The sequence below is a fragment of the Melospiza melodia genome, chromosome 3, assembly GCF_035770615.1.
Source record: "Melospiza melodia melodia isolate bMelMel2 chromosome 3, bMelMel2.pri, whole genome shotgun sequence".
NCBI lineage: Eukaryota > Metazoa > Chordata > Aves > Passeriformes > Passerellidae > Melospiza > Melospiza melodia.
The window spans coordinates 16,495,176-16,514,629 of record NC_086196.1 but is presented as its reverse complement, the minus strand read 5'-3'; the positions used below and the strand labels follow the sequence as shown (position 1 = coordinate 16,514,629).

Genomic DNA, 19,454 nt, shown 5'->3' with positions numbered 1-19,454 from the left:
AAAAGTTCTATCATGGATTAATTTACTTTTGTTTCTGTGGCAGACTTCAGTTTTAGGGATTAAGGGGAAAAATGTGCAGTGACAACATAAATATATGTCACAGTCCTAATTAGACAGGTGAAGCACATGTATGTGAAGAACTAAACTCAGTCCATAAAATATGAGGTCTTTACTTGGCTTTATCAGAATATATTTTTTCAATGACTGATGTGTCACATATCTCACAAAAGAGATCTGTATTTAGTCAAGGAATATAAGTTGCAAAAAGCAAACAATTCCCTGCAAAAAAAATTCCACTTCAAAAGAATCCTTATTTGCCTGCTTAACTTGTTAAAGGCAATGCAGTTAGCAGGGCAAGAAAATGCCCAAGTTTCATCTTAGAGAAGGAGCACCACAAGATGTCATCATAATCAATGTAACCAAATGGCTGTTCACAATGTTTCCTGTATTCCATGTAAAGAATCCCTTCCTCATTTAAAATTCTTCTGTAAATCAATTACCTGTTCTTCTATTGTATCTGGTAACCATGGGAGTTTACTCTTATGTAAACATTTATGTTGACATTTATTCAACACCGTGTAACAGCTATTAGAAATAGAGATTTGAATAACAAAACTCTGGCAGAGTCATTTAATCTGTTCAGTGTGTATGACTGTGATTGAAGAAATTGCAGTGATCTTAGAAATGTGTTACTAAATGGTTGGGGGCCATCCCATTCTAGAATGGCAGTTGCAGTGAAATGCAGAAAAGTGTTTTCAAGTGATCTCTGTTCATGTATAATGTGTTTGCTGTTAAAATTATGGTTCTGTTAGTATGTCTTCATCTCAGATTTAAAAACTGGTCCGCTATTTTTATTTCAAGGTTCAGCCTCGAGAGGAAGAAAGAGCTGCCCGTAGTGATCTGAGATCCTTATCAGGAGGTGAACGTTCCTTCTCCACAGTTTGTTTCATTCTTTCTCTGTGGAACATTTCTGAATCTCCTTTCAGATGCATGGATGAATTTGATGTCTACATGGTATATAGTTTAAACTTAAACTATATCTTCCATTCTGATTTGTGTAAATTAGTAAAATAGTTGGGTTGTTACTTGTACTTGATTAAATTTAAAACCACTATGGTTGACTGCAAATTATAAAAAGATCCCATACCAAAATCAAAATCCCCCAAAACAAAATTTGTTAGTGATCTTGTATACTTTGTTTGATGAGTTTCCAAGCTTATTGTGTTTCTGAAGTTGGTATCCAGAAATATGAGCCTTTCTGTTAATTTACGTGCTCAAACCATTGTTCAGCACAAAAATAATAAATCAGCTGGTACTGTGTTGTCAGAGGTTGACTCTGCAGATTGCTGGGACATTCTGGGCTTGACATGTGCTTTGATTTCTGCCAATTTTGAGGTCAGTGTGGGTTTCTTTCAGAGCAAATGTAGCAATTGGGTTCACTGTTGCTACTCATTTTATAGAAACTCATACTTCAGCTAGGAGCATCTTGCAAGATGCTGGAATGCAGAATAATGAACAATAAATACTAATGTTGGTAAAACTGATAAATCTTATTTTTGTGCACAACTTCTGTGGGCAGACCACTAACCCATTTTGAAATTTACTTTTTTTTTTTTAAAGATTTATTTCCTATTTATTAAATATGCAGGGTGGTATGAGTTTGAGAAAATATTTACTTCTGTGAGACAAAGATTTGATACTGCCTTATTTAATTTTGTCTCAGTGTCCCTTCCTCATCAATCATTTATTTACTAGGAATAACTTAGAGGGAGCAAAGATAATACAGTTTCTATTAAAGAATTTTAAAAAGGACAGTACGCATCTAAGGTAGTGAAACAGTCGTTTTTCAGACAACTTTCAAATCTTAGATTCTCTTGTAAAAGTTAGTTGTGGAGAAGTTTGTCCATCTTTTCAGAAAAGGACGGATACTCAGAACTGTAGGCCTTGCAAAGAGCTTGCATGTCATCTATTCCATAAATTATTCCAAACAATTTGTCTTTCCACCCCAGTGCCAGTAATGCAGCCTTACTGTCCACACGTTCTGTAGTCTTGGTGTAGTCACAGAGGCCCACCACATGAGGACTCCATGCTGTGTTTTCATGGGAGACCTGTGCTTCCAAGAGGAGCAGGGCACAGCAGTAGAGCTTGGTTGGTCCCTCCTAGTAACAGCTTCCTATTGTGCATCCTTTTCAGTAAGCCTAATGCGTGAGGTTCCATTCAAAATAGTAATAGTGATATTAACAATAATAATCCTAATAAAAACAAGCTCCATCATATCATAGGTTTCATGGAACCCTTAAATCCTTTCAGGTGATTTTTCAGGCAGGATTTTACAGGAAACATTATTCAGCTAAAGTACAGTTCATCTCAGCATACCAATAAAGTAAGAAGTACATAAAAGTATGTATGTACATCAAAGATAATAGAAAAACAATGTAATTAGATGAATGTGTGTTGTTTCTAATAGAAGCTTTCCATTGCCCATGTATGCTAAAAAGTACAGTCTAAGAATTTCCTAGGCTTTTAGATTTTTACCCTAATGTTTCTCCAGGTTTTCTTAGTTTTTATTAGTCTTACTTAAATATTTTCTTTAGCTAGCCTTGACTGTATAGCAATTAATTCAGGTAGGTTTTCTAGAATCATGCTTTCTAATGTATTTTTTACTGTCAGTACCACTACATGACAAATCTTTTGTCTTTAGGATATGGTTAACAGAAGAATTGCCATCGACATGATTCTGGAGAGGGCTGATTTTCAGCCCTATCGACAGTTCATTTTGTTCACCCCCCTGAGCATGAGGTAATACTCTTGTGGTTTATCTCAGGATAGAAAAATTGCAAGGAGTGAAAGTTGAAAAAATTGAATGTGAGGAAAAAGAAATTTCGCTGTTTGTCACAGTAGAACATAAAAATTGAAGCAGTTCTGTGAATTTAAAGGGTTTTTTTAACATAATGGTAATTCAGTGGGACTTGGAACAGTTTATCTGAAATAACAACTTTTGGAAATGTTTTATTTTGTCAAACAGGCTCTTCTTAGCCTAGCTTTATATGTCCCTCTCCTGTCCCAAAAATAGCAAAAGAAGGAATTTTTCAGTTAGTACTATATTACTTTAAAGGGGTTTGTCATTTGAGTTGATTTCATTTTCTGGGTTTTAATGTTGCTGATCTAGAGAGTCATAGCTTACACCATCTTTTAAATTTGTCATCTAGTGGTTCAGAATTCTTTCAAAACCTCTGTGTAAAGGTAGAGCCATTCCCAGTTTAAGGGGACAGTCATGTCTCTAACCTGGTGCAGCCAGCTCCTCTCTATTAACCCAGTGTAACTAGTGAAGCCTGGGAGGGTAATTAAAGCAGTCTTCAAAAAGAAGTTGATTTATTCCTAATTGTCTTCCCTCACTAAAGTATATAAAAAGCAGAGTAGTGGTATCTGTTGTTATTTCAGTGGAAATGCTTTTGTGGAGATTTTCTGAAACTAGTAAACACACAGGGTTTTTTTGTATAGTTACTGTTTACATTGTTCCATGTTTCATGCTCAGCAAACGTTAAATTTAAGAAAAATATGGGGGCAACTTCAGGAAAAATCCATTTAGAATAATCAGTGGAAAAGCCTGTGTGAATTTATGTTTAGTAAATTAGCTCATTCTTGGTATGTTGGGATTGATTACATGTGTGTATAGTGTGTGCTACTTCAGTATCTGTAAGGCAAATCCTTACTTGTATTTCATCATTTGTTCATTTGGAGGTTTTGGTAAAAGAACCTTTTCTCTAGTTAAGGCAGTCTTAATTGTTAGAAATCACATGATTGAAATGAGTGTTTGTCTTTGCCTCAAGATTTTATTCAACTCGGGCCCAGGATCAGTTCAGTGAACCCTAAACTTCACCTTATGTTACTGTTTTTTAAAACTGTCGCAGAAAAAAGATGGAGTTATTTAAAGGAAAATACGTAATTTAAAGAATCAAATGGAAGTACTAAAATTCTTGGAGAAGGAACACTGTTTAAATGATGCATCCTTTATTTTTAGTTCTCTGCCTACGAGTCCCCATATTCACATCCTCCGTATGCCAGACCCTCCAAGAGACCAAAGAGCACTGACTTTCCAAAATAGGAATGACAGAGATGAAGATCAATAAGTATCTCTTTATGAATATGGTATTATATTGAGGACAAATGTGTAATAATATATGTAAAAGTATTGCTTCCTGATTCTGAAAAAGATGTTAAATTGTTAGATACTCTCAGGAAGATATTTCTGTATTGTTATTAATTATTTTTTAAAGGATTACTGTGTGTACACAGAAGAAGAATAAGCACAGTTTGGATAAGGAGAAAATTTTGAACATTCTGTTGATATTTTTAGCTACCAGTTGTAGAATTTTTTATCTGTTGTTCTGATTTTTCTTCTGAAAATATTGAAATATATTTTGTATAACTAAATAATATTTTAATAAACTGTTTGAACTGTTACTTGTGGTAATGTTTTAGTGTCTCTACACACTTAAAATCAGCATTAAGTTACAAATACTGTTTTCTTCCTAGCTATGCTTTATTTCTTAAATGTGCGTTAATATGTGCAGTAAAATATGTTTCAGTTATTTTCCAGTGAAACCACCCACAGTAGCTGAATATGAGCAACTGTTAGAATTTACACTTTCATAAAGAGAAAAGGGAATATTTTATATGTAGTATATTATCTTGGTGGGAAAATAGTTCTCTCGTTCCTTTCTTAATGGGTTTGAGTGTCTTTGGACATGAGCTTCTAAAACCCAGCAAGCTGTGTCTTTATAAACCTAGATTCTTAATTCCAGTGAACTGGTTCTTACACACTCTTGAGTTTCCAGGTACAGAATAAGTCTCCAAATATTAATTTTATTATAATAAATTACAGAGACACAAGTCTTTCCAATATATAGGAATGAAGTAGAATAAGAATTTTGGGAAGTAATACTTTAACTTTTCTACAGCATTGTAGAGCTGTGTTTTGTTGGGTCTGCCTGCCCTCTCTCCCCTTCCACATTTCCCTGAGACCAGAGTACTTAAACTTGATTTGTTTAGATATTGCAAGCATTTACTGGGGATAAGAGGGAGAAAGATGAAGCAGATTTTTCAAACTCATTCAAATTAACCTGTTTTTCTTGTCCTGTTCTTTTTTTTCTCCAGGAACTTGAAATTTTTGGCAACTCTTCAAAAAAACCCCACTTTTTAGAGTTCAGCTGCATTTCTTTTTTGTTGTTTTGGGGGATTTTTTGTTGTTGATGTTACATGGTTACAGGAGCCATTGAGACTACTCAGAGAACAACAATCAGCAGTTTCTGCACTTTCTTACTGAATAGCAGTTCCTCAATAAAACCTTATTACAGTGTAAGTTTTAACTTGACTTGGTAGCGTAATTTGTTTTCAGTCGCAGCACGGTATTAAACTTGTAGGTTTCTTTAAAATATAGAAGCTAGGTAGGAAATCCACCTTAGACAATCATGGATCCATAAAAAATGCTGATTTGTGAGGGACCCACCAGCTGACTTCTGGCAACTTGTCCCTTGTTTGTTTGTATGTCCCTTGATTCTTTCTTAGAGGCTTGCAATTGTGCCATTTCCAACTATAGGCTCCATCCCTGACTTACTGTGCCACCCCGGCCACTACTGCCCTGGCCATCCCTCCTGAAAAGCCTGTAACAATCCAACAGGGCACTCCAGTCACAGGACTACGCCCACAGTTCCACGTATGCCAGCGATACCAAATGTCTGGGATTGGGCCAAAGGCTTGAGATGGTCTTGTTCCTCATGCTATGTGCATTACATTCAGCTGTGGTGCTTTGCAGCCAACAAACCTGAAGGAGGTGGAGGGATCCCATTAGTTTTCTCTGAGAAACCACTCCATTCCATCACTCCCCACTGGCAGGCCTGGTTTTGTCCTTCCTCCTTCCAAGCTGGTTTAAATTTCTGTCAATGAGCCCTGCTGGTTCCTGTGCTAGAGCTCTTTCCCCCGCTGAGATAGGTACATCTCATCAGGTGTCAGTAGAGGAGGTGTTCAATAGATCGTCCCATGGTAAAAAAAAAAAGTTTTTTTGCTTACACCAGCCTTGGAGCCATGTGTTGACCTGGTGGATCTGCCTATTCCTGTCAATATTATTCCTTGTTACCAAAACGATTTGGAAACTATGTGTGCTCCTGATCCTTCAGCCTTCAACTCAAGCCCTGAAGTCTCTTTTGATTGTCATTGGAATTCCCTTTGTTTTTTCGTCATTGCTGGCTTGAACGACCAATAGTGGATAGTAATCAGAGGGCCTTACTAGACTGGAGAGTTTTCCAGTAATTTCTCTTATCCATGCCCCTGGGAGCCAGCAGAATTCGCCATAAGGTGGGTCTGGTATGCATGTCAGGCCCTCCCTCACGTCCCTCCTCTTAAAGGGAGTTTCCTATTACTGCTGCCCTTCTTTTGCTGTTATCAGAGGAGGTCTTGATGCAGGCTACAGGAGGTGTTGCTTTAGGAGGCCCCTCTGTCCCAATAGAACCTTCGCCCACCTCATTGTCTAGCCTTGTTCCAGAGCCTCATACCTGTTGTAGAAGGTTCCAATCCTACTTGTTTTCAGGAGGAGAAGGAGGAGGAACCTCCTCCCAGTATGTGGAGTGACCTGCTTCCAGCCTTCATCTTGAGCAGACCCTTGACTAAAACACCCTTGACTAATTACCCTGCAGGGTTCTGAGTCCACCTGCTTCTCCACTACAATGGACGTTTGAGACTCCTGGGAGTCTTGATACTGTGACCTCTCTGTAAATAACTTACCTGGTGCTTGTTCACTGGAACACCACATAGCCTGTTCACTTCCTCCTGAAGCCCCTCCACCTGGCAACAGCTCCTCAAGCATAGCACACCCTCTCCAAAATAACTTTTTGTCAGCCCCAGCCTCTCAGAGAGGCAGCAGGCACCCCTGTGACCTGCACAGCCACCTGTGCCCTCAGCACACCCCGCTGTCCCGAGGCCTCTGGCACAGCTTCAGGGATCCAGCAGCTGCAGGGGAGCAAGCTCTACACCGTCATCCATAACTGGGGAAGCTTCCACTGCTACACAGATACAGCTGGGGCTGAAGGGAGCTTTCTGTGCTCTTCTTCACCAGGCCCTGAGGCCGTTTGCCTCTCCTGGCAGACTTCAGACAGCCCAGGGTAATGGGCAGACTCCCGGCACTGTGAGGAGGTTACTGACAAACAGGACCAGGCGTCGTTAATGTGCATGCTGCAAGAGACAGAGCCGTGGATTGAAGTGGGGAGGTTCTGCCTGAGCAAACCAGGAGGGATTGTTCATGATGAAGGTAAGAGGCATTTGAGCATGTTACACAAGCAGGCTGTGAAATCTCTGTCCTTGGAAGTTTTTGGAGTCTATTGAATAGACTCCTGCATCTCCTTCAAGCGGGGAGCTGGGAAAGAGATCTATGAAGGTCCTTGCCCATCTGAACAATTCTATAATTCCATAATTCAAGGTACTTACACCTTTAGGACTATGTGAAGTGCATGCTTGGCAAAACTTGTCTGGAACCAGCAGGTTGAGGGAGGTGATTCTACTGCTCTGCTGTTGTGACATCCTGCATGGAGTACTGCCCCCAGGTCTGGGGTCCTCAGCTCTGGAAGAGCATGGACCTGTTGGAGCAGGATCAGAGGAGGCCACAAAGATGCTCAGAGGGCTGGAGAACCTCTGCTATGGAGACAAATGAGATTTTCATCTATTGAGTCCAGAGAAGGCTCCAGAAAGACATCGTGGCACCTTCCAGTACTTAAAGGGGCTATAAGAGAACTGGAGAAGGGCTTTTTACAGGGGCCTGTTGTGACAGGACAAGGGAGAGTGGCTTTAAACTGAAAGATAGTGGATTTAGATTAGATATGAAGAATAAATTATTGTGAGGGTGATAAGGCACTGGAATAGGTTATACCAAGAAGCTGTGGACACCCCATCTCTAGAAGTGCTCAAGATCAGGCTGGATGGGGCCCTGGGCAACCTGTTTTAATGCAAGATGTGCCTGCAGGGAGTTGGAACTTTAAGGTCCCTTTCAACCCAAACAATTCTTTGATTCTAGGACATGATCATGAGCCACATGTGGAGCTTGACTCGATTTTATGATTAAATTGGGGTAGGTTTCAAACCTTTTTACAGTATGAGATAAAATGGCATCACATTATTTCCTCCTGATTCTCTTCAGCATCCAAAAAAAAAAAAAAAAGGCAAAAGTGCAGAGGGAGGAAAGAGTAAAGCATTTATCTTCATTAGTCTTCTGTAATGAGTTGTGTGGAGAAAAGAGATTAAGGAAAATTAATGCATTCCTATGGAGCTAACACTTCAGCTTTCCCCCAAGCTTTTATAGACTGACTTGAAATATTGGAGGAGCTGTCAACAATTCTGGTCTTTCATTCAAATCAGTACTTTGTATTTATTCTACTATACCCCTGTACTTGATGAAGATGTGTTCTTGACTGTATAATTATTATAAGCATATTTTCATGGTAGAGAATGAATTCTGAATAAACAATTACTGAAGCCCTTGCATGGATGCACTTATTTTTGCAGTGATCCTGCAAAAGGATCACTAAGGTCTCCAACCTATCATATTCTTGGTTCTTTAAATACATAGTTTACTATAGTGGCTACCTAGAGAGAAGATTGCAGTGCTGATGTTACATTTTTGAGTTTGACTGTGTTTTTGAGTTGTTGGCCATTTTGGATGGCAGTGCATCTTAATGCTGCACTAAAGTAAATGGAACCTGTCCAGCTACATAAATTCAATGTGCAAGGAAACATAAAATGAGAAATTGCTTCTCATGTATGTAAACCAGAGGCATAAAATCTGAGAAGCCTCTGTGAGCATATAATTCTCAGAAATATGTAATTTCTAGAATGTGTACTTTAAGTTACAGCCAAACACATGAAGTGTACTTCTCCCTAATTTGCTAAGACTATTATATGTGTAGTCTGTAGTAAAATTCTAGTGTAAAAATTGTAGTTGACATTTGTGCTTTTGCTGTTTGGAATACAAAGCAACCCAAAAATGATAGTATGGCTGTGGTTGTGGCAGCATCGATTCTGTGATCCCCCCCCCAACAACTCCTAGCAAGTTGTGTAACACTGCTTTTTGTTGCTTGTTTCCTTTTCCCTTTAAGATAAGCTTTGCTTTTTAAATTTGAAAATACAGAGAATTATTTGGTTTGTGTCATGTTTTATTGTTTGATTTTTAGCTATTAAAAGTACGGTCCTGTTTCTTCATAAGGTAAGGAAGAAATATCAAACATGCAATTATAAGGTGTTCAGATTGCTTTTTTTTTCTTTTAATCCAGCAAGCAACCAACTGTTTAAAGCATCAGGGAAATGGGGCATAGGGAGTTTTTTCATTTGCAGTTTCTGCAGTCTGATAGTTCTTCATTCTTTCCCAAGGCTGTGCAGAATTTGTCACAGGATAGAGAGAAACTTGATTTGTGCACATAGAATTGAAGAGGAAGTTGGGTCGTCTCACTATCCCTCCTTTGTCATCATACTTGTTCATGGTTAATTTATCAGTAGTGATTTTTAACATCATGTCTGTTTATATTAAACACAGAGTAGTTTGGTATCAGATGGTAAGAGGGAACTCTCTTACTTCAGGAGGGAAAAAACATTAAAAACAAGGTTTAGGGTGATCAAATAAACTGTATTTCACTTACACCGCTTAAAACTCAGCACAGGTTTAGTAGCTGCGCTGGTAAATCTTAGCAGTAGCATCTTAGAGCATCAACAGCTGCTCCAGCCTTAAGTACGAGAACTACAACTTTTGGTTTTGTATAATATGACTCTTCTAGTGAGTGAGTGTAAAGTAGTTTTCTTCATGCTTCAATAATGAAATACATATTTCCCAGTGTGCAGTGACAGATAATTAAAGAGATTGAACTTTTTCTTTTTTTATTACCATGCTGAAGACATGAAATAAGAATTAGGGGAAAAGGTCAAATGTTATAAATTTATTTTGGGACATATATATTGCAACCTCTGTGGAAGCTTTTGAAAATTCTGGCAAAGATCAATACACTTCCAATAAAACCTTTAAACTTGCAATAAAACAATATTTTAAACATTATATATATATATATTTATATATATTCTTAATTAAAGGGTTAATTTTAGCAGGATTTTCTTTTTTTTTTTTAATATACTGCATTCCTCTGACATAGCTCTTTCCATATTGAAGGGATGCAAATGAGGTAAGAATTAAGGCAAACCTAAAAGGCATGCAAATGAAGTACATTTATATCCACTGACAATACAAGCACGTGTGGACCAGACCTGGGAGCCGAGAAGCTCTTCCCTTCTGTCTGTCCAGTACTACTTTACAGCAGAATGGTGACATGATTTATAATAAACAGTTAACATTACCATGGGAATTCAGTGTCACTAACATTACTCAGTCTAGGAGACACAGAGCTAGCATCAGTAAAACAGGAACAATAAATAATATAATTCACTGCAGCACAGGCCTGCTGCACAAGATTCAGAGGAAGAGGGTTGTTATGAAATGACATTGCACACATCACGTTGTGGCAGTTTATTTTTATAATATATACTTTTAAAATTCTTTAGCAAATGACATTCTCATGCACACAAGTGTTTCAAACACAAGAAGCAAGTCCATTTATAGGTAGTCCAAGCAAAATTTTGTGTGTGTGGAAATAGCTGCAAACTGAATGGAACATTAAACTTCTGTGCAGTCTATGACGCGTCGTACACGAGCTCATTTTTGAATGTCACACTGCAGGAGTAATACAATGGACGGATCACTCTTTGCAGCTTCTTTGAACTCATCCAGTGTGATCTGATCGTCTTTGTTCTTATCCATCTTACTGAAGATCTTGTCTACCCGTTGCTCAGGCGTCAGGCCATCCTCATTCATTTTCATCATTATCACAGTGCCCACCATTTTGTAGATGGCCTTTGGAAAAAAACCAAATGGAAAATTCAACATGAAATTCAATCTAATTTTTGGATGTGATCAAATTCTGGAAATATGTTCTAACAATAAAATGGTTGCAAGTTTCTCTAAAGATTGGTTTTAGGGGTTTTTTTTTTTTTTGCTTTTCTTTATAAGGATCCAAAGTCCAGATACGTAAAACAAGGAAGAATATATTTTACTTTCTTTAGATGTAGGTTTATTTTGATGGTTACATTTTGCATCCCAGAATGAATTTCTTTGGCTTCCTGTTTCACAATGTAAACTCTTGTAACTTACTCTCTTTATCAATTGTTCAGATGAAATATTGCACATAAATTCTGAATAATTTGTTTTTGAAGTCATTGCCCTTAAATAGGTTTCTGTGTGTACAGGTGGGCACAATCTGGTATTAACTACTGTGGCGACAAAGGTGGTAAACTTTATCCTTCCTCTTAGAAGTTGTGGTCATCCTAAAGCCCATCTGTGAGAGCTCACTTAAAATAGCGTGTTGTTATCCCTGCAAATTTCTGTAATCATCTGAAGTTAATCTCCAGTAAGGCTTCAGCTACTTGGGCTGTAGTGCAATAATTTCATGGGTGTCAAGTGACTGAGATGGGCTTTGTAATCCTGTGCTGTTCTTGTGATTAATCCATTCATCAGGGGAAAAAAATCTTTGGATATTTAAAAGCTTATATGCACATATGCACTCTCTGCAATTCTCCAAGATTGCATCTATTAACAAACACGTGAGTGTGCTCGGGCACCAGTCAGTGCAGGATTAATGTGTAATGTGCATTTAATGTACCCTACAGCCTCTGGTAAACCTAAAATCTAAAGTCTGAGTGAACAAGGAATCAAATTTTATTAACATTGTGACGTTCATGAGTGTCATATTGATCTCACCTCTATAATTTCCAGCATTTCCACTCTTGTAATTTTACCATCACCATCCAAGTCGTACATGTTGAAGGCCCAGTTCAGCTTTTGCTCAAAACTGCCTCGTGAGGTGATGGACAGGGCACAAATGAACTCTCTGAAGTCGATGGTCCCATCTCCGTTTTTATCAAAGGTTCGGAAGGCGTGCTGGGCAAACTTAGAAGCATCTCCATATGGAAAGAACTGCAAAATAAAATAATATATAGAACTGTGTTAATGCAAAGGAGAGAGTTGTATACGTGACTGCAAAACACCAAAGTGAGGCATTTATGAAGAGTGGCTGATGAGCTTTGTGGGAAACTGAGGATCTGCAATGTAAGGTTCCCTAACAATAACACTGGAATGATTATTAAAAACTTATTTCTACAACCTCAGGTTTCCACAAACTATAATACAAATATATATAATGCTACTTTAAAGCTAAATTAACTAGATTAATCTTAAAATGAAGTTGAGTATGAATGGTAGAGTGTAATATTCTCTGACCATGAAATAAAGAAGCCAGGGTGCATTCTAAGAGAATTTTAACCAGCCCTTGAAATGTTGCAACCAAGTATATGTGTGGGATTGTTGTTATATAATTTCATTTATTTAAAAAAATAATCCACATGTGGCATAAAAACCCACATGAACATATGTTCCGTTCTGCAATCCAGCATTCAAGTACACAAGATGAAAACACAGATTCAGTTAAACAATACAGTGCAATGCTTTTCATGGTTAATATCCTAATATCCTTCAGTGAACTCTTCAAATGACTGTAGCTTAACAGGGTATTTTAAATGACTATAACATGTAGGTTTTCAGCTGATATAATCTTTTCCCCTCAGGAAATGTATGGTTTAAGACATTTGAGCAGGTAGTTGTTATTTCTGTGGGCCAGACTCAAGAATACACACCCCTGAAGAAAGGGAGTTTTTAAGTGCTGAAGAAGTGCTATTACAGTGCAGGGACCATACACAAACAATGTTTGTTATTATTTTCCCAGCACAATTTCATGGAGGTTTTCCTGCTCCTAAAGTATAAACATGCATTACTCCCCATATGAGAGCCATCTTATTTTGTTCTTTTTAAAATTCCAATTCTTATTAAGTACTGCCTTTATAATGTAAGCTTGAAGGAAAGTCTGCAGTGACAGCTGAAGTGGAACTGCATTTTACAATTTTCCATTTCCCCATCCAGAGCTGTGTCCTGCCTTAAAAATGCAAAACTTAGAGCTCAGCCAGCTGCTTGCACTATGTGGCCATGTGGATCACATCAGGAGCCATTCCTGTGTTGCCACAGGGGTCTCAACCTGAAAGTTTCCTTTCAACTTTCTGTTTTCTCTGAAAGAGCATTTGGTATTGTCTCCTCCTGAAAATAGAACTTCTGTGCCTGTACTCAACTCAAGCCCTATTTCTATTTTGATAATCATAACTGATGGAGAGGTCGAGGTGCTGCTGCAGATCCTTCTGTACTTTCTGCTTTCTGGCCATTAAAAATGATCATGATTGGGCTCATCAACAGATACAAAGATCTTTGGGTTCTCTGATACAACTTAGGATTTCAGTGGCTGCAGTTACCAGACCTTGCTCAATTGTTCTTCTAGTGACAGCCTCACCCTTTTGTCAAAGCGAGGAGAGCTCCCTCGTGGGAAGGCTCCTTGGGCTCACAGCCTGGCATTCGGGGTCAGAACAAAGTTTGCAAATGTTATCCAAAACCTGAATGTTATTTTCAGGTTCCTCATTGCTTTCTCTTGTCCATGACCCAGCTCCCCCTCCAATTCCTGTTCCAGCTCTGAATGTTAACACAGGTGATATTTAATTTTATGTGTATGTGTAGAATGTGCACTTCTTCAGTCCCCTGCTGAGAGGTTAAGAAATGGCTCTCATGGCCTGTATGCCACCATGAATTCCATGTCCCCCACCTTTTATTCTTGAGAGTTTGCTGGCTGTTCAAAGCTGAAAGGATAAATCTTTTGCTTTTTAAATCTGTGCTGATGACACTGTCGTGTGACGCATGTGTAACAGAACAAAACACTTCAAAATTTTACAGTCTTTCCAAGTATTTTTGCTCAGAGCTGACTTCTGCCTGAGGTTGCTGCCATTTTTAAGTTGTTCTGGAACATATTTTTCAGTGTCCCACTGCAGCAGCATCAGCAAGCTGTGCCTGCCTCTTTGCTGGTCAAGCCATTAGCCTCATGTAGCAGTTAGGAAAACATCCTTCTAATTTTATCACATACAAGACCATGCTTTTTTTCTTTTCTGAGAAGCCAGTGGCACTGCTCAGCTAAGTCTTGGCCTTTATAACATCATGTGGAACTGATACCTGGTTTTAATTCTTTTTCTATTTGTCTTCCTGTAGGGAGTAAATGCAGTAAAATGTCCTTTAGGGACTGAAGGCACTGTTCTCCAGTCTGTACCTGCTGATTTGTATTATTTTTAGCCTAGAACAACCCAAAAACATTGTCAAAACTTGTTTAAAAACGTACTTGAAGATTTCCATTGGCCTGTTTTGAAACTATTCATAAATAAGACCTGAAGTAAAGAAAACTAAAACAATAACAGAGCAAAAGATGCCAGCTCTGGTAAAACATTTTTTGACTATTAAAACACAGTGAGACCTTAGTAAAGTATAAAGGCACAGGCTTTAACTACTTTCAGAGCAGCCTAAGCCAAGTGACAATGGCAGACAGGGATCTCTGTAAGACAAACACTAAGTTTTTGTCAGAGGGAATATGAGGAGAGTGGTTTAGTTTGCCTCTTGCATGAGCTCAGTGAATACTTCAGAAAAAAAGTAAAGAAACACAACTGGGATTTTCAGATACAGCTTCACCTTTCAGTGTTCCATCAAAGCCTTGACCAGGTGATCAATCCACATTTGAAAGCAAGGAGTTCCCTTCTACTGCAACATGCCACTGAAAAGGGCGCTCCATGCAGCAGCATTGTCTCCTGATTTACCCTTTTTGTCCAAAAATCAAGACAAACTATACCAGCCACTTCCATGGGTAACCCAACACTGTATACTGCTTTGTTTCTGCTTCTCTAGCCTTACCTATCCCTGGTCTAGAGAAAGGTGTCCCTGCCCGTGCCAGGAGGTTGGAAGTAGATGATCTATAAAGGCCCCTTTCAACGCAAACCATTCTAGGATTCATCTCTGGCTTGGCCTGTGTATTTTCTAACCAGTTGGATCAACATGCTGGGGTGTGAACAGTGTTATCTCTACAGTCAAATGCCAATTAAGAAAAGAAAAAGGAAGATTTAAAAAAATTCCCTTATCTGCTTCTAAATTTTGTATGAGGATTGTCTTGCAGATTCTTAGCTCCCACTGGGTTTCTGGACACTTGTCTGGTGTTTGGGGGGCATTCAATCAGTCCTGGAATCAGAATAGCTAATGAATAACACCTACAAATTGTACATAACTCTTGGGGAAACTGATCAAATACCTGGAAATATTCATCTGCTTGGCTGCAGCTGCTTTAGCCTCTTTGAAGTGATGCTGTTCACAGGGAACTCAGTGATCAATTCATTCAGATCATCTTGGGGAGGGAGTTATTGCAAAAGCATGAAGCATATGCTAAAGCATATGGCTAAAATTTTAGCATGTGGCTAAAACAAAATTTTAGTATGGCTAAAGAAAAATACCCTCAAAACAGACTTCCCCAAATTCCCCAGTGATAGGGAGGGGTCAGGAAAGAAAAGGTCTCTCCATCCTTAATAGGACAGGGTAGAGTGAATCTATAGACTGGCCTGAGCAGTGCTTTGTTTTCCACCTGATGTTTTATCATGGGATATTGGGATGCATTTCTATTAAAAGGGAAATTCTGCTATAAAACAGAGAAAACTAGAATTTCACTAATGTACAGAAAGCAGGGCGTGCTGCCGACACATGCCAGGTCACTGATGTAAGGTGACAGCTTGCAGAGCTGGTGTGGGAGCTGGAACCCAGAACAGGGGGTGGGAAAGCTGGAGATGGCACAGGGCTTTGTAGCCCAGGCTTGGAGAGGGTGGAAGAGGCAGCTGCTGATTCCCCTTTCAGAGCCCCATCTGGGGCTCAGCACCACCAGCTCTGCTGAGAGCTGGAGCAGAGAAGGGGAATGAGGGGGCACAGCCAGTGCAAGGAGCAGAACAACCATTGTCAAGGGCCAGCACATAAAAACAAGCCAAGCATTTGGCTCTCATGGGAAAAACCTTAAACATTTAATGCTGCTATGCCTTAGGAAGGAGTTACCTACTCTTCTTATCTACTTTGTTAGTGTTTTATTTTGTAAGTCTGCTAGGCATCCATGTTAACTTTGTAAGTGAAGAACATGAGCACTTTGAGAATTAGAAAGTTTGGCTGCTTTTGGAAGCTCAGACAGGTATTTTTTAATAGCCAAACCTCTTAAAGTTGAACCCAGATGCAGACAGCTGTTGGTCTAGCCTGGTCTTACAGCTGCTCAGAACTGTGCTCACTGGCGACAATGCCTGTGATGATGGGGAGAAAGTTTCTCCTTGCTTATTTTCCAAGGAGATGCAGTTCTGGATTCCTGCCAGCAGCACAACACGGGAGTTGATGAGATAAGAAAAAAGATTACTCTTTAGCTGTCTCCTTTAGAGAAAAACAAAAGAAATTTACTACAATGCACTGTACTCTTGCACTTCTGTTAAGACACCAGAAGGGGAAGTGGAATCCAGGCTGTGACTGCCAGGACCTGCAGGAAGGCTGTGCCACTCTGGTACCAGGGTGACCTGCAGGGCTGCAGCCTGTCCCTGCCACCACCTCTTTGTAAAAATGAAAACTGGTGTAACAAGGGCAGAACTAGGCCAGCACAAAAAAAACACAGCCACACATCTGTCCTTGTTCTGGAAGAGATCTGACTGCTGCACTCTCCAGCACATCTGCAGTGTAAGGTAGAAATATCCCACCTAAGGCAGAAATATCCCAGACACCTGGCTTCAATCTGCCAGAGGGTCCCAAGGAGAAGGGACCATCCACAGCTGTGGGTCTGTATTTCTAGCAGCAGCTAAAGCACAGGGCTGAGCCTCTGGAGAGGATAACCTTGTAGACCACCAAAGAATCTAAATATAAATCTAACTCCAACTCTAACTCTAACTCTAACTCTAACTCTAACTCTACCTCTAACTCTAAATCTAAATGTCTCTTTCGATCCAGGACTCAGTTCTCCCTGTGTAAATCTGTGAGCTGTCCCCACCTCAGAGGTGCACTGAAGATAATACAAAAAAAATATTTGTGATGATTTGAGATGCTGCAGCAGGGGAAGTCACAGAGCTGGCAGGAACTGGAGAGAGCAGCCAAACCTCATGGATGTTTGCTCATGTCTCTGCTCGGTAGCTTTAGTGCTGTGAACATGTGTGCATGCAGAGACACATGAGGAGGTTTATAAACAGCTGTTAGTTCTTTATATTTAGATGAACCAAGAAATGTAACTTCTTCTGCTGGTTCACCTGGAAAATTCCCAACTTGTACAGGCTGAAGTAGGATCAGCAAGGAGTTTGTGTCTCACCTAGACCTCACAGACTGTGCCTAGCCCTCAGATTATGGTTAAGGACTAAGCTGCTCTGTCTTGCAGGTCTTTTAACCACTACAGAAATGCTCATTTGAAGAATATGGAGAAGAAATATTTGAGAATTTAGGAGCTGACCATGAATTATCAATAGCAGCTCCTTTCAATTGTGTAAGGCATGAGTTAAGAGACCAGAGAATAAGCACAAATCACAGGCTAAGAGAAGACTCTAAATAGCTGGAATACTCCAAGAGATTGGAGGAAGATGAATGGGAAAAGAAGAGCCATGCTTCTTCTTCACAAACACTCATCTGGCAGGGTCTACCTCTAAAAAAACATTCAACATGAAAAGTTAATCTTTATATTCACATTTGTGGGGAATTAGTCATTAACTAGCAGGAAATGAATCGATTTTCAATCCCAGCTTTTCTCTGATTAGATTTGGACAATAAGAAACTTAATTGAGCTGTGGTAGTGCTATAGGTCAATACACCAGCAGCTCAGCTATTACTCAGTGCTAATAAAAAAAATCTTCAGGGAGAATTCTCATCAAAACAATTAGTATTGCTAGTGCTTAACACCACAACTACCACTGATTAAATGTTATTTCTCTTTGATCTTCCTTAACTGAGCAGCAGCACTGGAACACTTTATTTATTTTAAGTTTGGCATAGTCTTGCACTACCCCAAGGTCAGCGACAGGGCTGTCAGGATCCTGCTCTATTGTGGCTCTGTCCTGGCCTAATTACAGCTTCAGTTTTCTTGACACCATGGTATCTCTCCAGGAATCTGGGAACATACCAAATGGAGGATACACTGGGATATATCCTTTTTTTCCCCTCCTCTTTTTTCTCCCCCCTCCAGTAAAGATCATCTGATTTCTTTTCATTTCTGAAAGAGACTTATTTTTTCCCAGTGAATTTTAGTTCCCAAGGTTCAGAGTATTAACTTGAATGCTATGCCTGCTGTGTTATGAAGTCCTTAGTGCAAATTTCCCAAAAGAACAGGGCTGTTGAAGCATCAGTAAGTGCCATTTCCAGCCAAAAAGGGATTTGAAACACGAGTCACTAAAGTCTGAGACAGCCATCTCATGAATATACAGATGGAACTACAGGAAAAAATACTTGTGCCTGAAATATCTGACTGTCTCATATACTTATGTAATGTGTCCTCCTAAAATTCCTCTACATATGGAGTTGTTATAGCCTGGTACTGCGGAAAGGAAACTGCAGAGAGAGAAGGAAAATGGCTGTAGCTGAACCTATCAGAGAACTGATACTTCCCAAAAGGGAGAAGAGGTAAGAGAATGGAATGGACCCCAAAAGGGGGAGAGCTGGATGGCAGCAAAAGCAGCAATAGTTGAGATAATACAGAGGAGACAGGTGGGTAACAATGTGGTGAGGGCATTTTTTCCCTGTTGTCCCTAAGCATATCCTATTGACTTTGAGTTTCAGTATTGAGTTTGAAAGCAATCCAGCAATTCACAGAGGAACTGTGCTGAAATGAAGTCCTGAATAATTTAAAATCAGGCCTGCATTTTTAACTGCTGCAAGGTGTGTCTTAAAGCTTTTCTTCTGCAATAAGGCTGAGAGCAGATAGGTTTTCAGGTAGCCTTGCAAAAATTCTGTACAGCCTGACCTATGAGATTCATCCCTCTGTAACACTTCCAATTCTTTTCTTATGTAGAGTAATATTAATAAAAAGAGACTCTTTTACCACAGTGCAGTTTTAAGAAGACAGCTTTCCAAGATAATGTATTTTCGCCCACATCTATCCTTTGAAAAAAATAACATAAACCCTTCTAAAGGGTTTAGAAGGGGGTTTAAAGGGTCAAGTCCAAGACTTACAAGCCCAACAGGATGTAAAAACCTTGAAATATCAGCATTCTGGTGCAAGGGATCATGCATCTATACCTAAACATACACCTAGAGAATCTGTATGTGTGTATCTATAGAGACAAACATCAAGGAGATGGACTAAATGAGTAATGGGACAATACTGTTGAACTCAGTGATGTTTAAGAAAACCCACTTTTATTTACATGAAGTGCTGTGCACATCTGCAATTCCACATGGATAGCTGTTATTATTGCTGTTA

General features: G+C 39.3%; 2 protein-coding genes across 7 annotated transcripts in view; one reads left to right on the top strand and one right to left on the bottom strand.

The window, feature by feature from the left end:
- Window positions 1–5,587, top strand: part of SMC6 (structural maintenance of chromosomes 6) — a 38,741-nt gene extending 33,154 nt beyond the window's left edge. For 4 of the 5 annotated variants that reach the window (XM_063150871.1, XM_063150872.1, XM_063150867.1 and 1 more), the window contains exons 25-27: window positions 862–1,014; window positions 2,702–2,799; window positions 4,022–4,464. In XM_063150871.1, the coding sequence (XP_063006941.1) occupies window positions 862–1,014; window positions 2,702–2,799; window positions 4,022–4,130 (360 nt within the window). In that variant the 3' untranslated portion in view covers window positions 4,131–4,464. Of the gene's footprint in view, window positions 1–861; window positions 1,015–2,701; window positions 2,800–4,021; window positions 4,465–5,157 lie in introns of those variants that run through there. The other variant, XM_063150874.1, reaches the window with a different exon arrangement.
- Window positions 5,588–9,886: 4,299 nt separating this feature from the next.
- The window catches only part of VSNL1 (visinin like 1), an 86,701-nt gene continuing 77,133 nt past the window's right edge, over window positions 9,887–19,454 (bottom strand). For both annotated transcript variants that reach the window (XM_063150876.1, XM_063150877.1), the window contains exons 3-4: window positions 11,840–12,055; window positions 9,887–10,936 (exon numbers count right to left, since the gene is read on the bottom strand). In XM_063150876.1, coding sequence (XP_063006946.1) covers window positions 10,739–10,936; window positions 11,840–12,055 — 414 coding nt within the window. In that variant the 3' untranslated portion in view covers window positions 9,887–10,738. The remainder of the gene's footprint in view (window positions 10,937–11,839; window positions 12,056–19,454) is intronic.